The 17,453-nt window shown below is 42.8% G+C and overlaps 1 protein-coding gene across 6 annotated transcripts in view; it reads left to right on the plus strand.

The window, feature by feature from the left end:
• The first annotated feature begins 721 nt into the window (after window positions 1-721).
• The window catches only part of bdnf (brain derived neurotrophic factor), a 35,096-nt gene continuing 18,364 nt past the window's right edge, over window positions 722-17,453 (plus strand). Inside the window, exon 1 of one of the 6 annotated variants that reach the window (XM_088611318.1) lies at window positions 722-743. Coding sequence is in view for 1 of the 6 variants with exons in the window: in XM_088611312.1 (XP_088467438.1) it covers window positions 1,844-1,846 (3 nt within the window). In the remaining 5 variants the exon portion in view is untranslated. Of the gene's footprint in view, window positions 744-833; window positions 1,100-1,643; window positions 1,847-2,465; window positions 2,900-5,296; window positions 5,510-15,716; window positions 16,098-17,453 lie in introns of those variants that run through there. The other 5 variants (XM_088611316.1, XM_088611312.1, XM_088611315.1 and 2 more) reach the window with 5 other exon arrangements.

Consider the following 17,453-nt stretch of genomic DNA (forward strand, 5'->3'; position numbering starts at 1 on the left):
AATAAATAACGAGACGTACTTCAGGAGCAGAGTTCAGAGTTAATCACTCTCAGTATTGTAACGATCACTTTGTTGTTGTTTTTTTCCCTTAAAAGACAAGACGTCAGAAGTTCAGTTTCATTTTGAAGTACAGGACTTCGGGAGCCTCCTGTAGGAAGGCTGTAACAGCGGGATACTGACGCGGGCCGGAGTGAGACACGGCGAGCTGCCGTTTGCTTTTTCTGCGAGACTTTGTTGGCTAAACCCCCCCCCAGTCTGAGGTGAAGCAGCGTGGACGCAAGAAAACCACCGGAGGTGTCCCCATCCCCACGATCTTGTCTCTGCCCACGAGTCTGCCCCGTGGATTAATTCACTCCAGCCTGTCCACCCTCTCCGCTCTTTCTCTGACATATGCAAGTATTTTGTTTCGAAGAGCTATCGTAATCCACACATCATACAGTTACATACAGTGTGCATACGAGTTTTTCATTTATATACAAGCTAAGTGTGGCAATTAACAATTTGGATGTGTACCATAATCACATGACACATTGTTATACATCCAGTGTCACGTTCATCTCGATATACGAACTATATAGCGCAATCTAGCAACATAGTAGTATTAAACAAATTCCACCGTTCCCCCAAAACTCATACATATACCTATACGTGTTTACGTGCTTGCGTTATTTATAGCCATCATTTCGATTCTTTTTACAGCTTCCTGGACAGAAGACGTCCATTGAGTCCAAGCTCTGTGACTGGTAAATATCAAGCATTACTCATATTCCAGTAAATGTGTAGCGCACATGCATTAATAGCGCTTTGTCAGTGAATGACAATTAGATGGCACGGACCTCAACCGGCAACTGATGGAATTTTACCGACAAGCAAACATTGAATTGAAACATATTGTTAAGTTCAGATTAATCGCACAGGCTGGGTTTTATATAGAGCAACAGTCTTTTTTTGTGCTGTAGTCTATAGCGTGAGGGACGTCTCGAAGAGCACTACCTTAGTGAGCCTGCAACAGATCGTCTTGACGTCCACATTCCAGTCCAAGTTTTATTTTAAAACTATTGAGGAGCAACGACTAAAAAACAGACAAACATTTGAACATGTAAGTATGAATTTGAAGTTGTTTTTTAAAAAAAAAAAAACCAACAACAACCGTAACGCAAAAGCTCACTCTGCACCGTCCTATCGCAACAAGTCCCCCAAGAACTTTCTGTCGTTTAAGCAACAACTCCGACATGAATACAAGAGGGCTCAAGCGATCTTACCTGCTGACATGCAAATCGAAGAGTTCAGATTACATTTGTCACCTGTGAGCAGAATTCAACTTGTGCGAAGTTCAGTTCCGACTTTCCGCGGTTCGTGTAAGACGCTTTTAAAAGAAGGGGCGCCGAGAAAGTTGGGCTCCTGTCACAACTTTTGATCGCGCTTGGCGTTAATTGGAATGTTCTGTACAGCTAAATGGAAGCCATGTTACACAGAATGGTCACTGGTGGTCCCTCTCCAACTTAATTCCCCTCATTCATTAGAACCACGTAAGAACCACACCAAAAAAAAAAAAAGCGTGTCTCTGAGCGAAAGGCATTGCGTAAATCTATAGGTTTTTTATAAATTGCAGCCGGTGGCTTTCTGTCTTCTCAGTATACGCGCCAAGGTGTTGGAGACTTTAAGCTTGCGGATATTGCAAAGGGTTATTAGATTCATAAGTCACAGAAGTGGTGGGCGATGCACTGAGCACGGCAGAAGTTCTCATATGATGACTTCAAACAAGACACATTACCTTCCAGCATCTGTTGGAGAGAGTGGATTTTAAGACACTTCCATCTCCAGGACAGCTTAGAAAAAAGAAATGGTGAGTAGTTTGGGAAACAATTCTTACCAGGAAACATTGCAAACGCTTTGATTAGGAGGGAAATGTTGGGGGGAGAAATTTCTTTTGGCTACCACCTTTTTTCTGTATAATTTTAACAACCAGCGGTTGGGTGACGGAAATGGGGGGTTTATAATACAGTCTAAAACTTCAATCGCTTTCTTCTTTGCTTTGTGATTCGGACTAAAACTTGGGAGGGAGCAGAACGCACATAGATACGGATTTTTGTTGGTTTTTTTGGGGAGGGGGACCCCGGTATTTTTGTGCAGTATCGAGTTGTCTGTGTGCGATAGATGCCGAATGCCAGCTGCCAAATACAATATCAGTGACATGCAACATGTGTACGGCTTCGCCTTCTTGTGTGCCCTAAAGGACCAGAACAGCGCATCAGAACTAACAGAAGCGGGACCGCTGTGTGTAATTTAGGGACTGGTCGAGCTTCTGTGTTTTCGCGGAAGTCCTATATAGAAGAATACGGCGGGCATTAAAATGTGTTCTGTCTCTGTTAGGGAATGGTCCGGCCAACATGTGATCAAATATTAACAGGACGGGCTTGGCAAAGGAAATATTCACGTGACAAGGCGTGGGGAAGCAATAGAGTAAAGCGATATCAAGTGGCACTTAACGAAAGTATAGATTTTTGCCCTCTGTAACCCGGTTGCTGCTACAGTGCTGTGGGATGCTTTCAGCACGCTGGACAGAGGCATTGGAGTTGCACATAGAGCGGATATAACGCCGAATGGAATCCAACTTCTAAGTACTACTTTCTTCTCTCACAGAGCTAGGGGATAGTTTTTTTCTTTCTTTAAGCGCTTACTTTGGAAGCCCTGTGATGTAAAAACAGATAGCCGAAGGCTGGTTGCTTAGCCCGGAGTTTTTCTCGCCACTTAGAGCACGTGAAAGTTGAATTCTTAGTGGCGCTGTATGGTGTGCGTCCTTTTCCAACTCCGCTTGGCGTTCAGCGTTAAGTTTGGAAAATGCAAGTGACCTTCTTTGAGATCTAACCACCGATAGTGGTTCTTATCTCTTATAAAGGTAAGGAAAGCCTATGTTATACCCGTGTATGCGCACGCTTCAAGTCTTTATTTGCGTTCTTTCAATCATTCATCATTCATCGTCACGCATTTTCTTTCCCAGACTATAGTTTAATTTCTGCATTTGAAAATTGCGTGGTTTGTTTTTACTTGATTAGTCTGAGCATAAACTATTAATGAAATTATAGCTGTGGAGATACCAAGACAACGGTAGTCTGTGTAGTATTAAGAAGCCATAACTTTTTTTTTCTGCAATACATCGCAATTGAGGTTTAAGCATTTAAATGAGCTCATATAAAAGAATTTAAATGAGCTCATATAAAGGAATTTTGTATTGAGTTAAAGATGTACAGGGTCATACAGCAATGTATCGTATCGCGGTATCCCGGGAGGGATGTGCTGTTAATCTGTGCGGTCAAAGAAGTGGAAAAGATGCGTAAATTTCTAAATGGAACTTTCTATGCGCAATAGCTGTTCTCCGGTTGTAACAGCATAATGTGGTGCATGTCTTTAATAAAATATAAGTCTGATTAACACAAGCGCGAAGAATGCCGAAGAAAAGCGAGCCCCTAGATCAGCTTTTATTTTATTCGTTATACACGTTGACAGATTACCAAAAATATGAATTAAAAAAATCATATGTTGTTTAGACGTCATACAGTATAATTGCAATATCATACAGCCACCAAGATGTTTTTTAATTGGAAGACATTCGGACGCACGTTTACCTATTAAGTGATCAAGCAGAGATACTGTATCTGTTTCACCGGACTGCCCTCTTTCTACCTCCTGTCATTCTGCTGTGATATCTCTCTTCCGTGTTTTACTATGGGCTCTGCTCGAGTTTTCATTCATACTGGGATTTTACTCAGGCATCGATCTCACCTTCTCCTCTTCGCTGTCTTCTTCCAGCCCCACACACGCCAAACCCCCCAAAAATACCGACTCGGGGAGCGATCTCAGACGAACCGTGTGTTTCCCGGCGCAATGTCTCCTCGCGGTAGTCATACGTGCATACACACACATACAACATGTTTACTCATTTCTCTAGGACGATCATGCCACATGCACAGACAGACACGGTCAGACATTTTACGGGTTTGGAAGGCAGAAACCGAATCTGAGTGAGCGGTGCACATCAGAGGCGTCCCCGCGGAAGGTCCTAACTGACTGCTCCCCTGAAACAGTTTTAATAAGGGGAGAGAGCGAATTCAACATCTGAAACGCAGAGAATGTCGATACTGATTGTTTCCGGTCGCTTGCCCGTTGGCTCAAGTTTGCTTCAACGTCCCAGGAGTCGTTGTGGTCGTCAAGCCGCGAGTCAGCCCGTAGGCTCAGGCGGTCTTCCTTTCTTCTCTCGCTGTCCTCTCCTGTGACGGGAATCGGATTTCAGGGCAAAGTGAAAATACCAAACACACACACACAGGCTGAAAGAAAACCCCCAGATATCGACGCCTACCGGCGCTCGCAGATAGCGCTGTTCTATACAGAGATCCGCCGGGCGGGAGCGAATCACAAAACAGCTGAGCTTGTTAGAAGAAATAGATTATCCCTGCCTACCGGTTCCCCGACTCGGATATTTTTATCATCACTGAACACCGTTGTTACAGTTATTTGTGTTGCTGTGGGTGTCTGTGAGCATCCCTTAGCTGAAGAGGATGTGACACCGAGGCAAACAGGTCTAAAGTTGTATTTAATATGGTAAGAAATTAAAGTGGAGGTGGGCGTTGATTATGCGGGATGGTCGAAATTAGGTGGTAACAGCGATTGCGAACATTCAAAAGACTAAAAGTTATGGCATCGTTTCCAAAGAATGGATTTCAAGGTTTTCCGCAGATCATTGTATTAAACTTCCGGATAAAAACGACACCTATTTCTAAGCTTAGGTTTATATGTGTCTAACGCAATGAAATGCAATGAATAAATCTCCTGTTTAACCGGTTTATGCAAAATCGGCATTTCATAAGCATCAAGCACAACTCTTCTTTTTCTTTGTATTGTTATCGGGGCTTGTTTTGTCAGCATTTTTTTACTCGTCTTCTTTTTTTTTTTACTCTGGAATTAGTTTTGGTTTAATTTCTGGGATATCATATTTTGTCACGGAATATCAGAACGAGACGTGGGTAGCTGTGTAGGTGTGGGTATGCGAGGGGGGGTCGAGGGAGGGGAGGGGGGGGGCAGGATAGCACGACACACTTTGTATGTATGAAGGCTTTTTTTATACAGAACTTTCTGCAATGTACGTCATCGGATCAGTCCATACATGGGGTTGTGTTATCTTTCAGAGAATCTCCCTCCCAGCCCCCCTCCCCCCTCCTCTCCCTCACTGCGCTGCAGAGTTAGGGTGGGCGTTAATAATAAATCTCAAAATTGTAGATATCACTCCAAGGAACGTGATATGTTATGCTGTTATAACATTTTACAGTTTATGGTATTTCATTCTTGAAGAGGGATTCGCCAGGGGGATAGAAAACCAACCAAACAAAAACAACAACAACAAATACAACAACAACAAAACAAAACAAACTCGTTATTCTGTCCCGGTTATCTCCAGCTTTCTTTCATGAACTTTTGAAAGAGGTACAGACTTGTTTGTAGCCTGTTCGAAGAGGTGGGAGTTCTTTTTGTTTTCTGTTAATGCTGTGTGGGATCGAATAAGCCTTAAATACCGAAAACTCTCGTGGGAAACCGAAGTGTTTGGGTATCAGTGCTGCGAGAAAATGTTATTTTCTTAAAAACGTCCATGCTTGGAGAAAAAGAAAAAAAACATCCCTTTTGCTGCGTGATTGTGCCTGCAAACGACAAAATTTGTCATTTTTGTTATAACTACCAACACCTGTTATTGCGCTTGCTTTGGAAGTTGTTTGTTTTGGTTGGTTATTGTTGAACTTTGTGCTTGATAAATCTCTCCGGGTTTTGAAATCTATCCGATTTCGCGTTTAAATGATATTAATGGCAATTGGATGACAGGTTTCAGTCAATGGGTGGCACTCACACGTAAGTGAATTTCAATCAAAAGCGTATTTTATCTGTACTCTAATATGGTTCAGTTGTTAACGTTCAGGTCTGACTACATATAATTAAGCACTCGGTGACGGCTGAAGTATGTGGAGTGCCTATTGATCCTGAATGCCGTAGCCTGTTTTGATTAAGGGCGCAAGCACGGGTAACAGTAGATGCAGAGACAGGCAGGTGCGACACAGTTCGGGGAAGGTCTGTGTTTGCGCACAGTTATGTATTTGTTATATATCTTCTTTTTTTGTCTTTACACAATGCCGCCGTATTGAATTGCCACCGAAAGACACAAAAAGCAGTAAAAGGTAAATAGATCGAGATGAGCTTAGGAACCAGAGCGAGGGAGCCTTAGATCTGACCTAAACTCAAATAAGCTCAAAGTTTTTTTGCGCACGGAGAATACAGACAATCTTGCCGGTCATGGCTACCTATCAGCTCTGCTGACTGCCTGTCTGTGCGTCCGTTTGTCACTTCATCGTCCTGTGTGCCCACTGTGCTGTTCAATGTGCTTGCTCAATGTCTCGCAATGTGCAGAGTACCCAGTTAAGTCCCCGTTGTGGACGCTCACCCGTTGTTGTCCACCCCCTTGCAGTTGGCGCATGATATAAACCGGGGGGAGGGTTCTCAGGCAAACTAGGAGACCACAGACCACATCAACTCCTTGTCCTTTATGAGCCAAGAGATCCCACAGACAAGCATCTGTAACGGTGCTTGTAAGCCAGCTGGGGCTATCTCTTCAAAGACTTTCAGGTTCTTTTGCTGACCTGTAGGTATGTATGTGAACCTCTCTGTGTTGCATGCATAGATCTCCACCTGCCTTTTCTTTTCTTTGTGCAGATGGGGAGCTAAATGTAAAATGTGTCTTTTTGTCTGCTGTCACGGCTTTCTTTGTGGTTTCTTTATGATTGGTGCATCTTAACAACATGCCGTAACTGTTCCACTGAAGGTGCTGTGGTGTTGCATGCACAGAAAAACGGCTCAGCGTTTACTTGACTGTAGTCTGGACGTTTAGGTCGGACTTCATCACAAGATTGGTGGAAATCCTCTGAACAGTTCAAGGTATCCAGCATATTCGTATTTTAAGCATTGTGATCAAATTATATAGACCCTTGATTTACTGTGGTCAGCAGATGGTTGGAAACATTTGAAATGCAAGTCTATTTTTCTGAAATGATCCATTAGCAAACACATGTTGCATGCGGTGCAAATAATTTTGAATGAATTTTATATGGCATGTATGTATAAGAGCTTCCATTCATAGGTAGCTGTGAAAAGCTCACACAGCTGTATTGATCTGTCAGAAGCAATTGTTTGCTAAGGGGGGGGGCACCCACACATTATTTTCAGTTCATTATAGGACTTGAGTGCACTTGGATTGCTAGTCAGCTGATTGGATCGCAGAGCAGCCTGTTCAGATCAACACCTTGGGAAGTCAAAGGTAGTTTATCAATGAAAACAGCAGTCAGTCAATGTCACCTGGCCCACTGCCTTGTGTACTTTGTAATGCAATCCGCTGAAGCAGGACTCCCAAACTCAAATGATTTTGAAACCATCTCAGTAAAGATGAGCCGTGGTGTTTTGATGTGCTGCTATAAATCAGTTTGTTTGGGACTCATTGAAGAAAACAGCAGCATATTATGTCTTCCAAATTAAATTCTTGCTGGGATTCTGTTTATTACAATTCTTATAACATGCAAAGTAACTGATTAACTAAAGGTATCATAGGAAGGTCCTACCAGCATCCCAGTCTTGAAAAGATAATAGTTAAATATTTTCGATTGTTTTTTTTATTGCAGAGCCTACAGTGCTGCTCTTGATGTCTGTCCCCTGTGATGACACCTTATAGTTTGTGGTGCTGGGTTAAGATCATGTTTTCATTTTTCCTCTCAGCTCTCTCTGCTGGGTGTGACATACCTCCTGCTCTTTTTTAAACCATGGGCACTCAACAGATTGTTGCGTTATACACTCTGTTATTATTATTTCATCATAGCTAACTTGGTATTTCACAACTTACAAGTATTAAGTAGCTGTTGCTCATCAGTTTCTCTCTTTGAGATGTGTCAATAGTACTGAATTTAAGAAGTCCACTATCATGGTATTTTTGCATGATGTTAACAAAATGCGCAAGCTGTGAAGCTGTTGCATGGCACTTATTGAGCCCGTAATATACACACTGGGCTTTTATGTTCTTAGGGAAAGGAGAAGATGTGGCTGAACATGTGGATGATGGTTTATGTTGACCAACCAATCAATATCTGTCTAATGTAACTCAATGCCCACCACCCCTCGCATTAACACATCTGTAGCTGCCAAGAGGATATGTAAAGCCCTAAGTCTTTACTGGATTGCTGTAACACCTGTACAGTGTTTATTACATGCATCATAGTTCTGCCAGATCACTGGTTCCTGCAATTCAGCATTTTAAAATAAATCATGCTGTTTTCTCTAAGTCCTGGCATAGGACCTAAGTCATTGCAACATTGCTACAGGTAGCTCACATTTTTACTGTATGCGAACCACTTTTAGTCTTTTCCTCTACAGCCAGACATACTCAGAACCAGTTTTGTTTCTGGAACAAGAGTGATCGTAAACATATTCTGTACTGCGAGAAAGGAAAGGACCTTTAAGGATTTCTGCTTAATTGCTATTTGTGCTCAGTGCAACATTCTTGTTAAGCACTGAAGTTAAAAGGACTCCTCTCATTAACATATCCATTTTTCCCAGAGATCATCTAGTTAGAGAATTGTGAGAGAATGTCTCTTTTGTTTTTGTAAGTACTGCAGCTTTAAAAACATACTTGCGTTGACAGGAGATTTATAAAGATTGAGTGTCTCTGTGCTTCCAGGTACACCTTGACACTTGTTGTAAACAAGGCTCCTGATATGTCGCACTAGGCTAGTCTTAATATGATTACTCGCAGAGCTACTGGTCTTCAGTGTCCCATTCTGACTAGCCCTCCAACTCTCTTGATGAAGTCTTCAGGGGGCAAATTCCTGCGTTTCCATTCCATGTCTGTTAAAGTGCTACGGAAAATTCAAAGGCAGAAAATTGGAAGGATGGTTCCTAACTTCAGAAGAGACGTTGACCCTGCCATTTGCTCTGTGCTTCATATGGTCTTGAGCGAGTAAGGCAAGCGTTCTCTGCCAGACGATGCAGCCCTTTTCGTCTTTGCACGGATCTGCTTTCGTGCCTCTTGTCTGGTCACAACACTTACCTGCCGAGGTGAAGCAGGAGGCAGACCCTTCCCAGGCAGTGTGGCGCAAACCACTGCCCACTGAGGTGAAAGCCACTACTCCTGCTTCTCTCCTGACTGGGCCGATCCGCCCAGCCTAAAAGCTCTGGCCTCCAGAGAAGCAGCAATGACGCACTCACCTGCACTCAGTCGCCATTAGAATTCATTTCCTTGCTTCGTTTAAGACTCGCTCTGTGGTTTTATTTGCATTGGCTGACAGTAACCATGAGCATCTTTCCCCTGAGTGTCTACATCTTGGCGCCTCACCCATTTGACTTGTCGGTTGGAGTTCACACCTGTAAGCTTACACAAGCCCCTGTGCAAGGCACCGAGGGGGCAATTTAATTGAAACCGATATGGCCTAACGAATGCAGACATTAGGAAGATAGCCACAGGCCTGATGATCACAGCAGTGTGGGCACCCCCCGGAGCCACAGGACTATAGAGCTGGCCCCTGCTATCTTAGCCTTTTGGAGATAATTAAGCACAAAATGTGGGTGTAGAGACCTGAGAACTCGGATGGTCAGGGTAGCCTAGGAAAGAAAAATTCCCACAAACACCCACACTGAATACAATTGACTTTTTCATGATGCAGCATATTGACTTTTGCAGACTGTGTGTAAGTATAAATATACAAATACGCACATAGATCATATTGTAGGAAGAAACATTTATAGACCTTTTTTTTAGTACATAGTTAAGGGCACATTTGTTCACAGGTTCAGTGTATTTCTCAGTGAGGGGGATCCTCAACACCCTCTCTTTGATGTAGGTGTTAATTCGGACAAGGGTGCTTTTTACGCTATACTGTAAAAAGGCGCCGTCCTTCGGGTAAGACGTAAAACCGAGGTCCTGACTCTCTATGGTCATTAAAAATCCCAGGGCGTTTCTCGAAAAGAGTAGGGGTGTAACCCCGGTGTCCTGGCCAAATTTCCCCCCTTTTACCAGTCATGCCCTCCTCATAACCCCCATCTCTGAACTGGCTTCATCACTCCACTCTCCTCCCCACTCAGAGCTGGTGTGTGGGGAGAGTACTGGCTCATCATCCAGGTGGGGCTGCACACTGGTGGGGGTGGAGGGGATCCCCAATACCTGTAAAGAGCTCTGAGTGGAGGGTCCAGAAAAGCGCTATATAAGTATAAGGAATGTATTATTACCTTAGGAGAGTGTCATGCTGTGTTTGGTAAGCCCGTTGATACAGCATGTCACCACTCAAGGCAGAAGGACTTAGTGGCTTTATCTCTCTGAGCTGAATAGCTTGTAATCCGTGGGTGAGTGAGAACACAGGGTGATGAGAAGACGACATCACCCTGCCTCTGCCACCAGAGTCATAGATTGGGCCCTGTAGGACAAAGATTGAAGGTTCAGTCCCAGATGATAGCATTAAGAAACTGTAACCAGGGTTCCTTAATTCCTTAAATTCCGTGGGTTGTGTGCTACCACATGAGGAATCCCCCCGGTCACAGCTGACTAGTGACACATGCAGCCCCGATTTCAGCCAGGGGGCCTTCTATAGCTTTGTATTCACTAAGGGCAGCCTCAGCCAGGCTCACAACAGCGGCCTCCGTTGCTGGCCACACGTCTAGGAGCTTGGAGTGTCATCCGTGAGAGCTGCATCAGCCCTCCTGCTGGCACCCTGGCTGTGCTGTCTGAGCAGCAGGGCTCACAGCACGAAAGAAAAGCAGATGGGCTGAGAGCTAACTGGCATCATGAGAAGATGTGTCTCTGTAGTTTCAATGCATCCATGACAGTCAATGATTATCAGCTACAATGATCATGCAAACAGCAGGTATGATGTGGCTCGGTATGTTATGCATATAAAAGAAGACAAACGTGGCTGAGAAAAGGTCTTAATGCATGGTTTCATGCCTTAGGCCAGTCTATACTGGACACCAAAGTGTGGGAGGCGTGTTAAGTGATGCTACATGAAATACTCTTCGAATTTTTGTTTCTTCTTCGAAGAGTGGTTCTTAATGGAGAACGTATTGCAATGTTTTTTGCCAAAAGCCGATCTGTCTTTCTTCTAGTTCTCAAATGGATAAAACCTGTGTTTTATCACTGTTGGTCAGTGTAATTTTTAGAGTTGGATTGTGTCAGCCAACTTGAAAAAGACCCATTTCCTGACAAAGAAACATGTCCTTAATGCAAATATATCCTTCGCATGCATCCCAGTTTCTGTAGCTTGCATTGAGAGGATAGAACTTGCAGTGACGTCTGGTGTAAACCTTCATTTCACTTCTCGGCTGCCTTTAATCCATCTTAGGGTTTTTTTTTCCATGTCCATCTTGTCATTTTTAATGGAATCTTGATTGGTCTGATGAGTTAAGCATTCTAGTGAATGCAACTGGAATTCAGGTCTCGCAGAAGACAAGCCTATATTGCAGAGATAGTGCTTTCCGGTTCATTGTGCACTTGTAATGCTCGTTTCAGGATAGTCCAAATGATACTTTCCCTCCAAATTGTCCCCCAAATAAATCAGATATCTATTGGAAGAAGACTGAAAATTAAAAAAGGGACACTGTGTGTCACTAAGGATCATTTTAACTGTAAGAGTTGGAATAAGTCTCAAAATGATGCTAACAGTTCCCGTGTAAGTAGTGTTATTTATGTTGATTAATTACGTGAATCCACAACAATTGCACAACAGTTTGGAATTTAATTGTTTGCAATAGATTTCATCATTGCAATTGGGAGAAAAATATTATTAAAATATTCAAGCCGGTAATGAGAAATGTCATTCTACAAAAAGAAAAGGGGCATGACTAGGACAATGTAAAAACACGTTTAGGGTGATAATTGCAGTCATTTGCAAATTATTTCAGCTGAGCATCTTTGTATGTTTAAAGATGGATTTTGGTCTAAAAAAATAAATATTTTTTCTGCAGGATATTACAGAAATAGAATTTTTGAGACGTGTGGGTCAGACCTTTCTAGTTGACTGAAGTAAGCATTTGAAAAATTGTATTTTTTCCTTCTCTAACAGGCTTGACAGGCATATGTACTATTGATGTGCATTGATTTTCTGCTGACAAGCACTGATTTCCTGTACATAGCACACTGTACTTCATACAAAGTCACTGACCCCTTATTAATTACAAGGGCCTTTCACACAAGTGGGTGTGTATAGTTCAGGCAAAACTATTTACTGCATTTGCTTACAGTCACATTGTATGTGGGTGCCACACAAGGTGTTATCCTTGAATTTGTGTTGATTTCAAAAGAAGGCAGCATTACTGTCAAAGATGATTAATAATGAGTTTCACATTAAGAGGCAAGAATGAGCAATCACATCTTATCCATTGAAAACATGCTGAAATGTTCAGTGTGAATTCCATGTGACTCAAAAATTTGAAATAATACAGGAACCAGTCTAGTGCCATGAAAAGATACACTCACCGGCCATAATTTTGGATCCCCACACTTAAATAACATGTTGATCCCCCATGAGCAGCTTGAAAAGAAATTAGCACCTGTTCAACGAGCGTCTAAGATTTTTGCAGTCCAATCCCTCATTCTTACAGCCTTCCATTAAGGTTGTAATGGAGGTTAATGGTTGATATCGAGCAAAGTTAATCTGGGTCACATTAACTGATCTCAGTCCCTGGTAGACTTCTCTCCCATAGTCCAAGGGAAGTTCTTGGCTAACCTGTCATTCCCTGTGGATTGCTTTCACCCACGATACACCCATGAGGCCAATAAGTGAGCCAGCTGTCTCCTGTATCCGGGCATCACATTCCACAACACCAGAGCTCTGGCGAGCTAAGCCAGTGGAGCCCCCTAGTGATGAGCTTAAATTCTTCTTTCATTCAAGAAGAGGGCTGTTTTCCATTATTTGCAGAGGCTTTTCCTGTTTTTTTTTCATTCTTTAAGCTAGTTTCAAGCCCTCATACAGGGTATTGATGAGCTTCTGCATCACTTTTCTTCCCCCAGTTAGCTTATCAAGGGCCAGGCCATGGGAATTGTGCAGCAGGTGTTACTGGGGCCGAAGACTTGTCAAAGATGAGCACATAGAGAGAGTGCATTAATGTTATGCTGGCAACAGATCTGAACATTTTTATGGAAAATATATATCATTACTTGCCAGCTTCTTCATTTGTTTCTTTGCGTCAAAATGCTTTTACAGTCTAGTTTTGATTGACTTGTAGATATGCAAATATGGTCTATCTCAAGTGTGGGAAAAGCTGTGCTATAGAGAGGCATTAGTATGGACCTCAAGCATGGCTTCTACTCTGGGCTGCCTTGTCACCTCCAACTCACAGCCCCAGACAGTGAGTGCTTCTCAGTTGAAAGATACTGGAAGTCAATTCTGGGATCATTTAAACATCGGGCTTCGGGGCATGAACACTTGTAGAAGCGGCATGCAATATGAAAACAAGCATGGAAGTTTTCAACGAGTGTCGTTTGTCTATTATGCATCCCCCAGCTTTGAGCAAATGGTAATTTGATTCTCTTGTTCACATCCTAACAACCAGATCTCTGAGGTCTTTGTTCAGCAACGCAGAATCATGCAGGAAAGAAATCAAATTAGACACGCGGCAATTAAGAAATGAGAATTAAAATTAGACCACATCGTGCAGATGACACAAGCCACACTGAGGCGAGGACCTGAGAAAGACATAGCAACAATGGTAACAGATGCATGTGTCGGCTTTTGTGAAACCGAAAACCTTTATCTGTTGCGTGATACACCTCCCAGTGTGTTTGCTGTCTGAGGTGTAGCATCCAAAATATCACCCTGGATCTCATTCTCTTACAGCAAGCTCTGAGGCCAGTCACATTGATCAAGAGATGTGGGTCCCGAATGAATGCACTGGAATATTCAGTCAAGAAAGGCTACAAAACAATAGGAGGACAGCCATCTCCTCTCATGCTAAGTGGAGTTCAGTTTTGTAGACTCTTACTTGACTGAACGCAGTTGCTGGTTGTCTTCCAGCTATTTCAGTGGTACTGAAAAGGTGGGCAATTTTACATATAGATTTACATAGACTCTGTGACTTCCCTGCTGTAAACAGAATATTAACTTGCGAGAAACCCCTAATGTGAAACTGATGCATCACCGAAGCACAGTTGTTGAGGAACAGTGTCTTAATATTTAGGGCAAAAATGGAAGTAATTTTGACCTTTAGCTAATTTATTGATTTGATGGGTGACAGTTTTCTCTTTCTTTGCACATTCAATCATTCATACTCAGAAATATGAATGAGTTCAGTGTTGCCTGAAGAAAAATCTCAAGCACAGCACAGCAGTTTTCGTAGATGAATTATCCTGCCAAAATACTACAGTGTGGTATGTGCAGATCCGAGTCATGCTGTTGGGTGATTGCTGATGCAATTCCCTGTCATACAGACTCTCCATTCTGTGTTCGAGTCCCGTGGGGAGAGCTAAATTCATCCTAGCACTCCCAAATGGTGGGGGCCGATTCACATCACAGAGTCACAATGAGCCTACACGGAGCAGGTGTGCAGCTACATCAAGCTGAGACCAGCTTAGTCGAGCTCCCTCCTTCTCCATTCATTGGGCTGGCAAACAATCCACTAATCGGGCTCCTGAAAGGAGACAAGCCCACAGGACTGGAGGGCATTCAGGCCCTTTGTCACACCTGGGTGGCAACAGCGAGATGGACTTTATAGAAGAAAACCCCTCGTCGTGACTAACGGGGACACCTTTAAACTCGGCGACTCCAGCAGCCTTTTTGTAATTCAGCATAATCTGTTCCTCAGACGCAGCAGATGTTATCAAGACGCTTCAGACGTAAATTCAGAACATTTTCTATTTTCTTGATTCACTTATTGAGGACCCACAATATATTTATCTTATTCCAAAACTATTGATCAATTAGACCGAACACCCCGGAAATGTATAGGGATAAGAAGACATCGGTAATATAGAGGCTTCTTGGTGCTAAACGGTAAACCAGCGACTATTTTTACACGTCCGTCATGATTAGTGCATTTTCCTTCTGACGGAATACAGTATATGCACATATTCTAAAGAAATGTTATATCAGACAATTGTTTTCTATTACAATAGACCTTAGGTCGCTTTCCATTTATTATTGTACGGACGTGACATTTTAGCTTTAGTGTTCGTGCTGAGAAATTGCAACAACACAAAAGATTCAACTTGAATTTTAGTCGCGACAAGGCAACTTAATGATGTGCAATATTGCCGGGGAGTTTGTGATATTTAAAGAAGTTGATCGGAAACGCTGAAAAGACTAAAACAATACAGCGGCCACTTCGATACTTTAGACAATGCATAAAGTGGCTACAGAAATGCATATATATATGGCATTCATCCTTTCATCTTCAGGCACTTTCTCGCATTATTGATCCTTACACCGTGTACTGTCGTTGTTGCGCGACTCTCGCAGCAGATATTAAAAAGGCGGTACCAACGTTCACTTTTAGCTTGTAAGAGGGCACAATTAAAAAACGTCTGGCCGGAACTGATGCCCCTGTCTTTCTGAGTGGGCAGCTGCGTGGCGTGGCGATTTCTGCGACACAGTAAGCAGCCGGGGGGTGAGCTCACAATTCTCACTCCCGTGCACTCATCCCGTCTATGACTGTCTGTAAGTCAGCTCGCGGTCACATGTTGCAACGTCATGCTGTAGTTAGTTACTGTAGTTGCGAGGATTGAACCCTCATTCAAAGCTACTGAAGTCGCTCATCGCGCAATATCTTTGTGTGCTAGCATGCACTCTTCCTCTCTAAACCAATCTCAAATGGAGCCACTTAGTCAGGAGATACCAGTACCTCCGCCACGCAATTTCCACCATCAATAATTTAATCTATTTGCTCCGTAGCTGAAAAGACAACTTCGAGCTCTCGGGAAGAGAAGGAAAATATAAAAGCGAACTCCAGAAAGAAACTGAGGGGAGTTTCATCAGAACATCCCAAATGAAACTTTCCTGTTGATGTTTTTTTTCTTCTTTCCAGCTAGACACTGAAAGGTAGGTTTTGTTTTCATTCCTCTCCGCTTCTTTCGTAACTTAAAAGGGCAGAAAAAAAAACAAAACAACCCAAGTCTGCAAAACTAATCAAGTGGGTCGATCTACAAATACATCCAGCGCACAGTGCGCCTGGACTGGCCGCTGTAATTCTATCGGGGGTGTTCATTAATAAAAAACGGTGTTATTATCTTGATTGAATTCCTAATGGTCTTACCAGGAGGGGGTCATCGAAGGCACCAATTCCCTCCCCCCCGCCACCCCCCCTCCAAAAAAAAAACAACCTGAATTTTGATAGAAAAGCCAAACACAAACGACGCGTAGTCTTGCTCGGCGTGTCTTGTGAAAATACTTTCGGAATTGCTTGCTGATTCAATTTTGTGGGTTATTTTATTGTGGTTTAGAAGGTGCCCTCCTACCGTGCTATGTAAAAATATTGTGTGTCCTCTCCACTTCTCAAAAGTTCGTTTTTAAAAAAAAAAATATGAAGAATCCGTATGCACTGAAATAACTTCCTTGTCATTCTGCATCTGCAGCGAAGGGCTTTCGATTTAAACCCCTGAACGGCTAGGGCTTGTTTTTCGACAGTAATTTGAAGTGAAATATCCCTGCCAGCTTTTATTGATGATGTATATGGATGAGAAACTTCAGGCTGAAAAGGTTTAACAATGTTCACTCGCTGAGAGGCCGCAGGGTGTTTTAAGCGAGTAGAAAGGTGGCCGGTGTTAAAAATAGCAATTAATAAACGTCCCATTAATAAAAGCGATCGCTGATCGACAGTAAATTATTTGGTGATTGTCGCAGCGCCAAGAAATGCTTGTCTAAAAGGCTCGATCAAAAAAAAAACAAGGCTTGTTAAGCAAATAAAAAGTCTGATCTTCTCATAAAGATTTCATAAGAAACTTGAGACGTTCTGCTAGTTCAGTCAGCTGTGCAGGGTCTCGGGCTATGAATCGTCGCCGGTTACCTGACAGAGTGAGGATGATTTTACGGATTAAAAACTGCCCCCCCTCCTCGATGCGCAGAGCATCTGAAACCTATTGGAAATGGCTTGAAAGATGAACTGCTCTGGGCTCTGAAGTAGGGACAAAACTTTTGCTCCGGGGTGTTACTGCTGCTTTCTAAGTGAAACTGCTCAAGGTTAGCCTTTTCCTACGACTGTACTGTACGTGGTGTGAAAGGTGTTCACCAGGACATCTGGTTGTGTGGAATACCGAGATGAACCAGATGTAACATGTAAATACTTAAGTATGGGGAAATGCATTGAATGTGTAACAGTTTAGCAGATTATTATTCTTTTTATGACGATAATGATGATGCACGCGTATAGCCTTCCTTTTATTCTACTTTATAGCTGAC

The sequence above is a fragment of the Lepisosteus platostomus genome, chromosome 18 (assembly GCF_059453375.1).
Source record: "Lepisosteus platostomus isolate fLepPlt1 chromosome 18, fLepPlt1.hap1, whole genome shotgun sequence".
Lineage (NCBI taxonomy): Eukaryota > Metazoa > Chordata > Actinopteri > Semionotiformes > Lepisosteidae > Lepisosteus > Lepisosteus platostomus.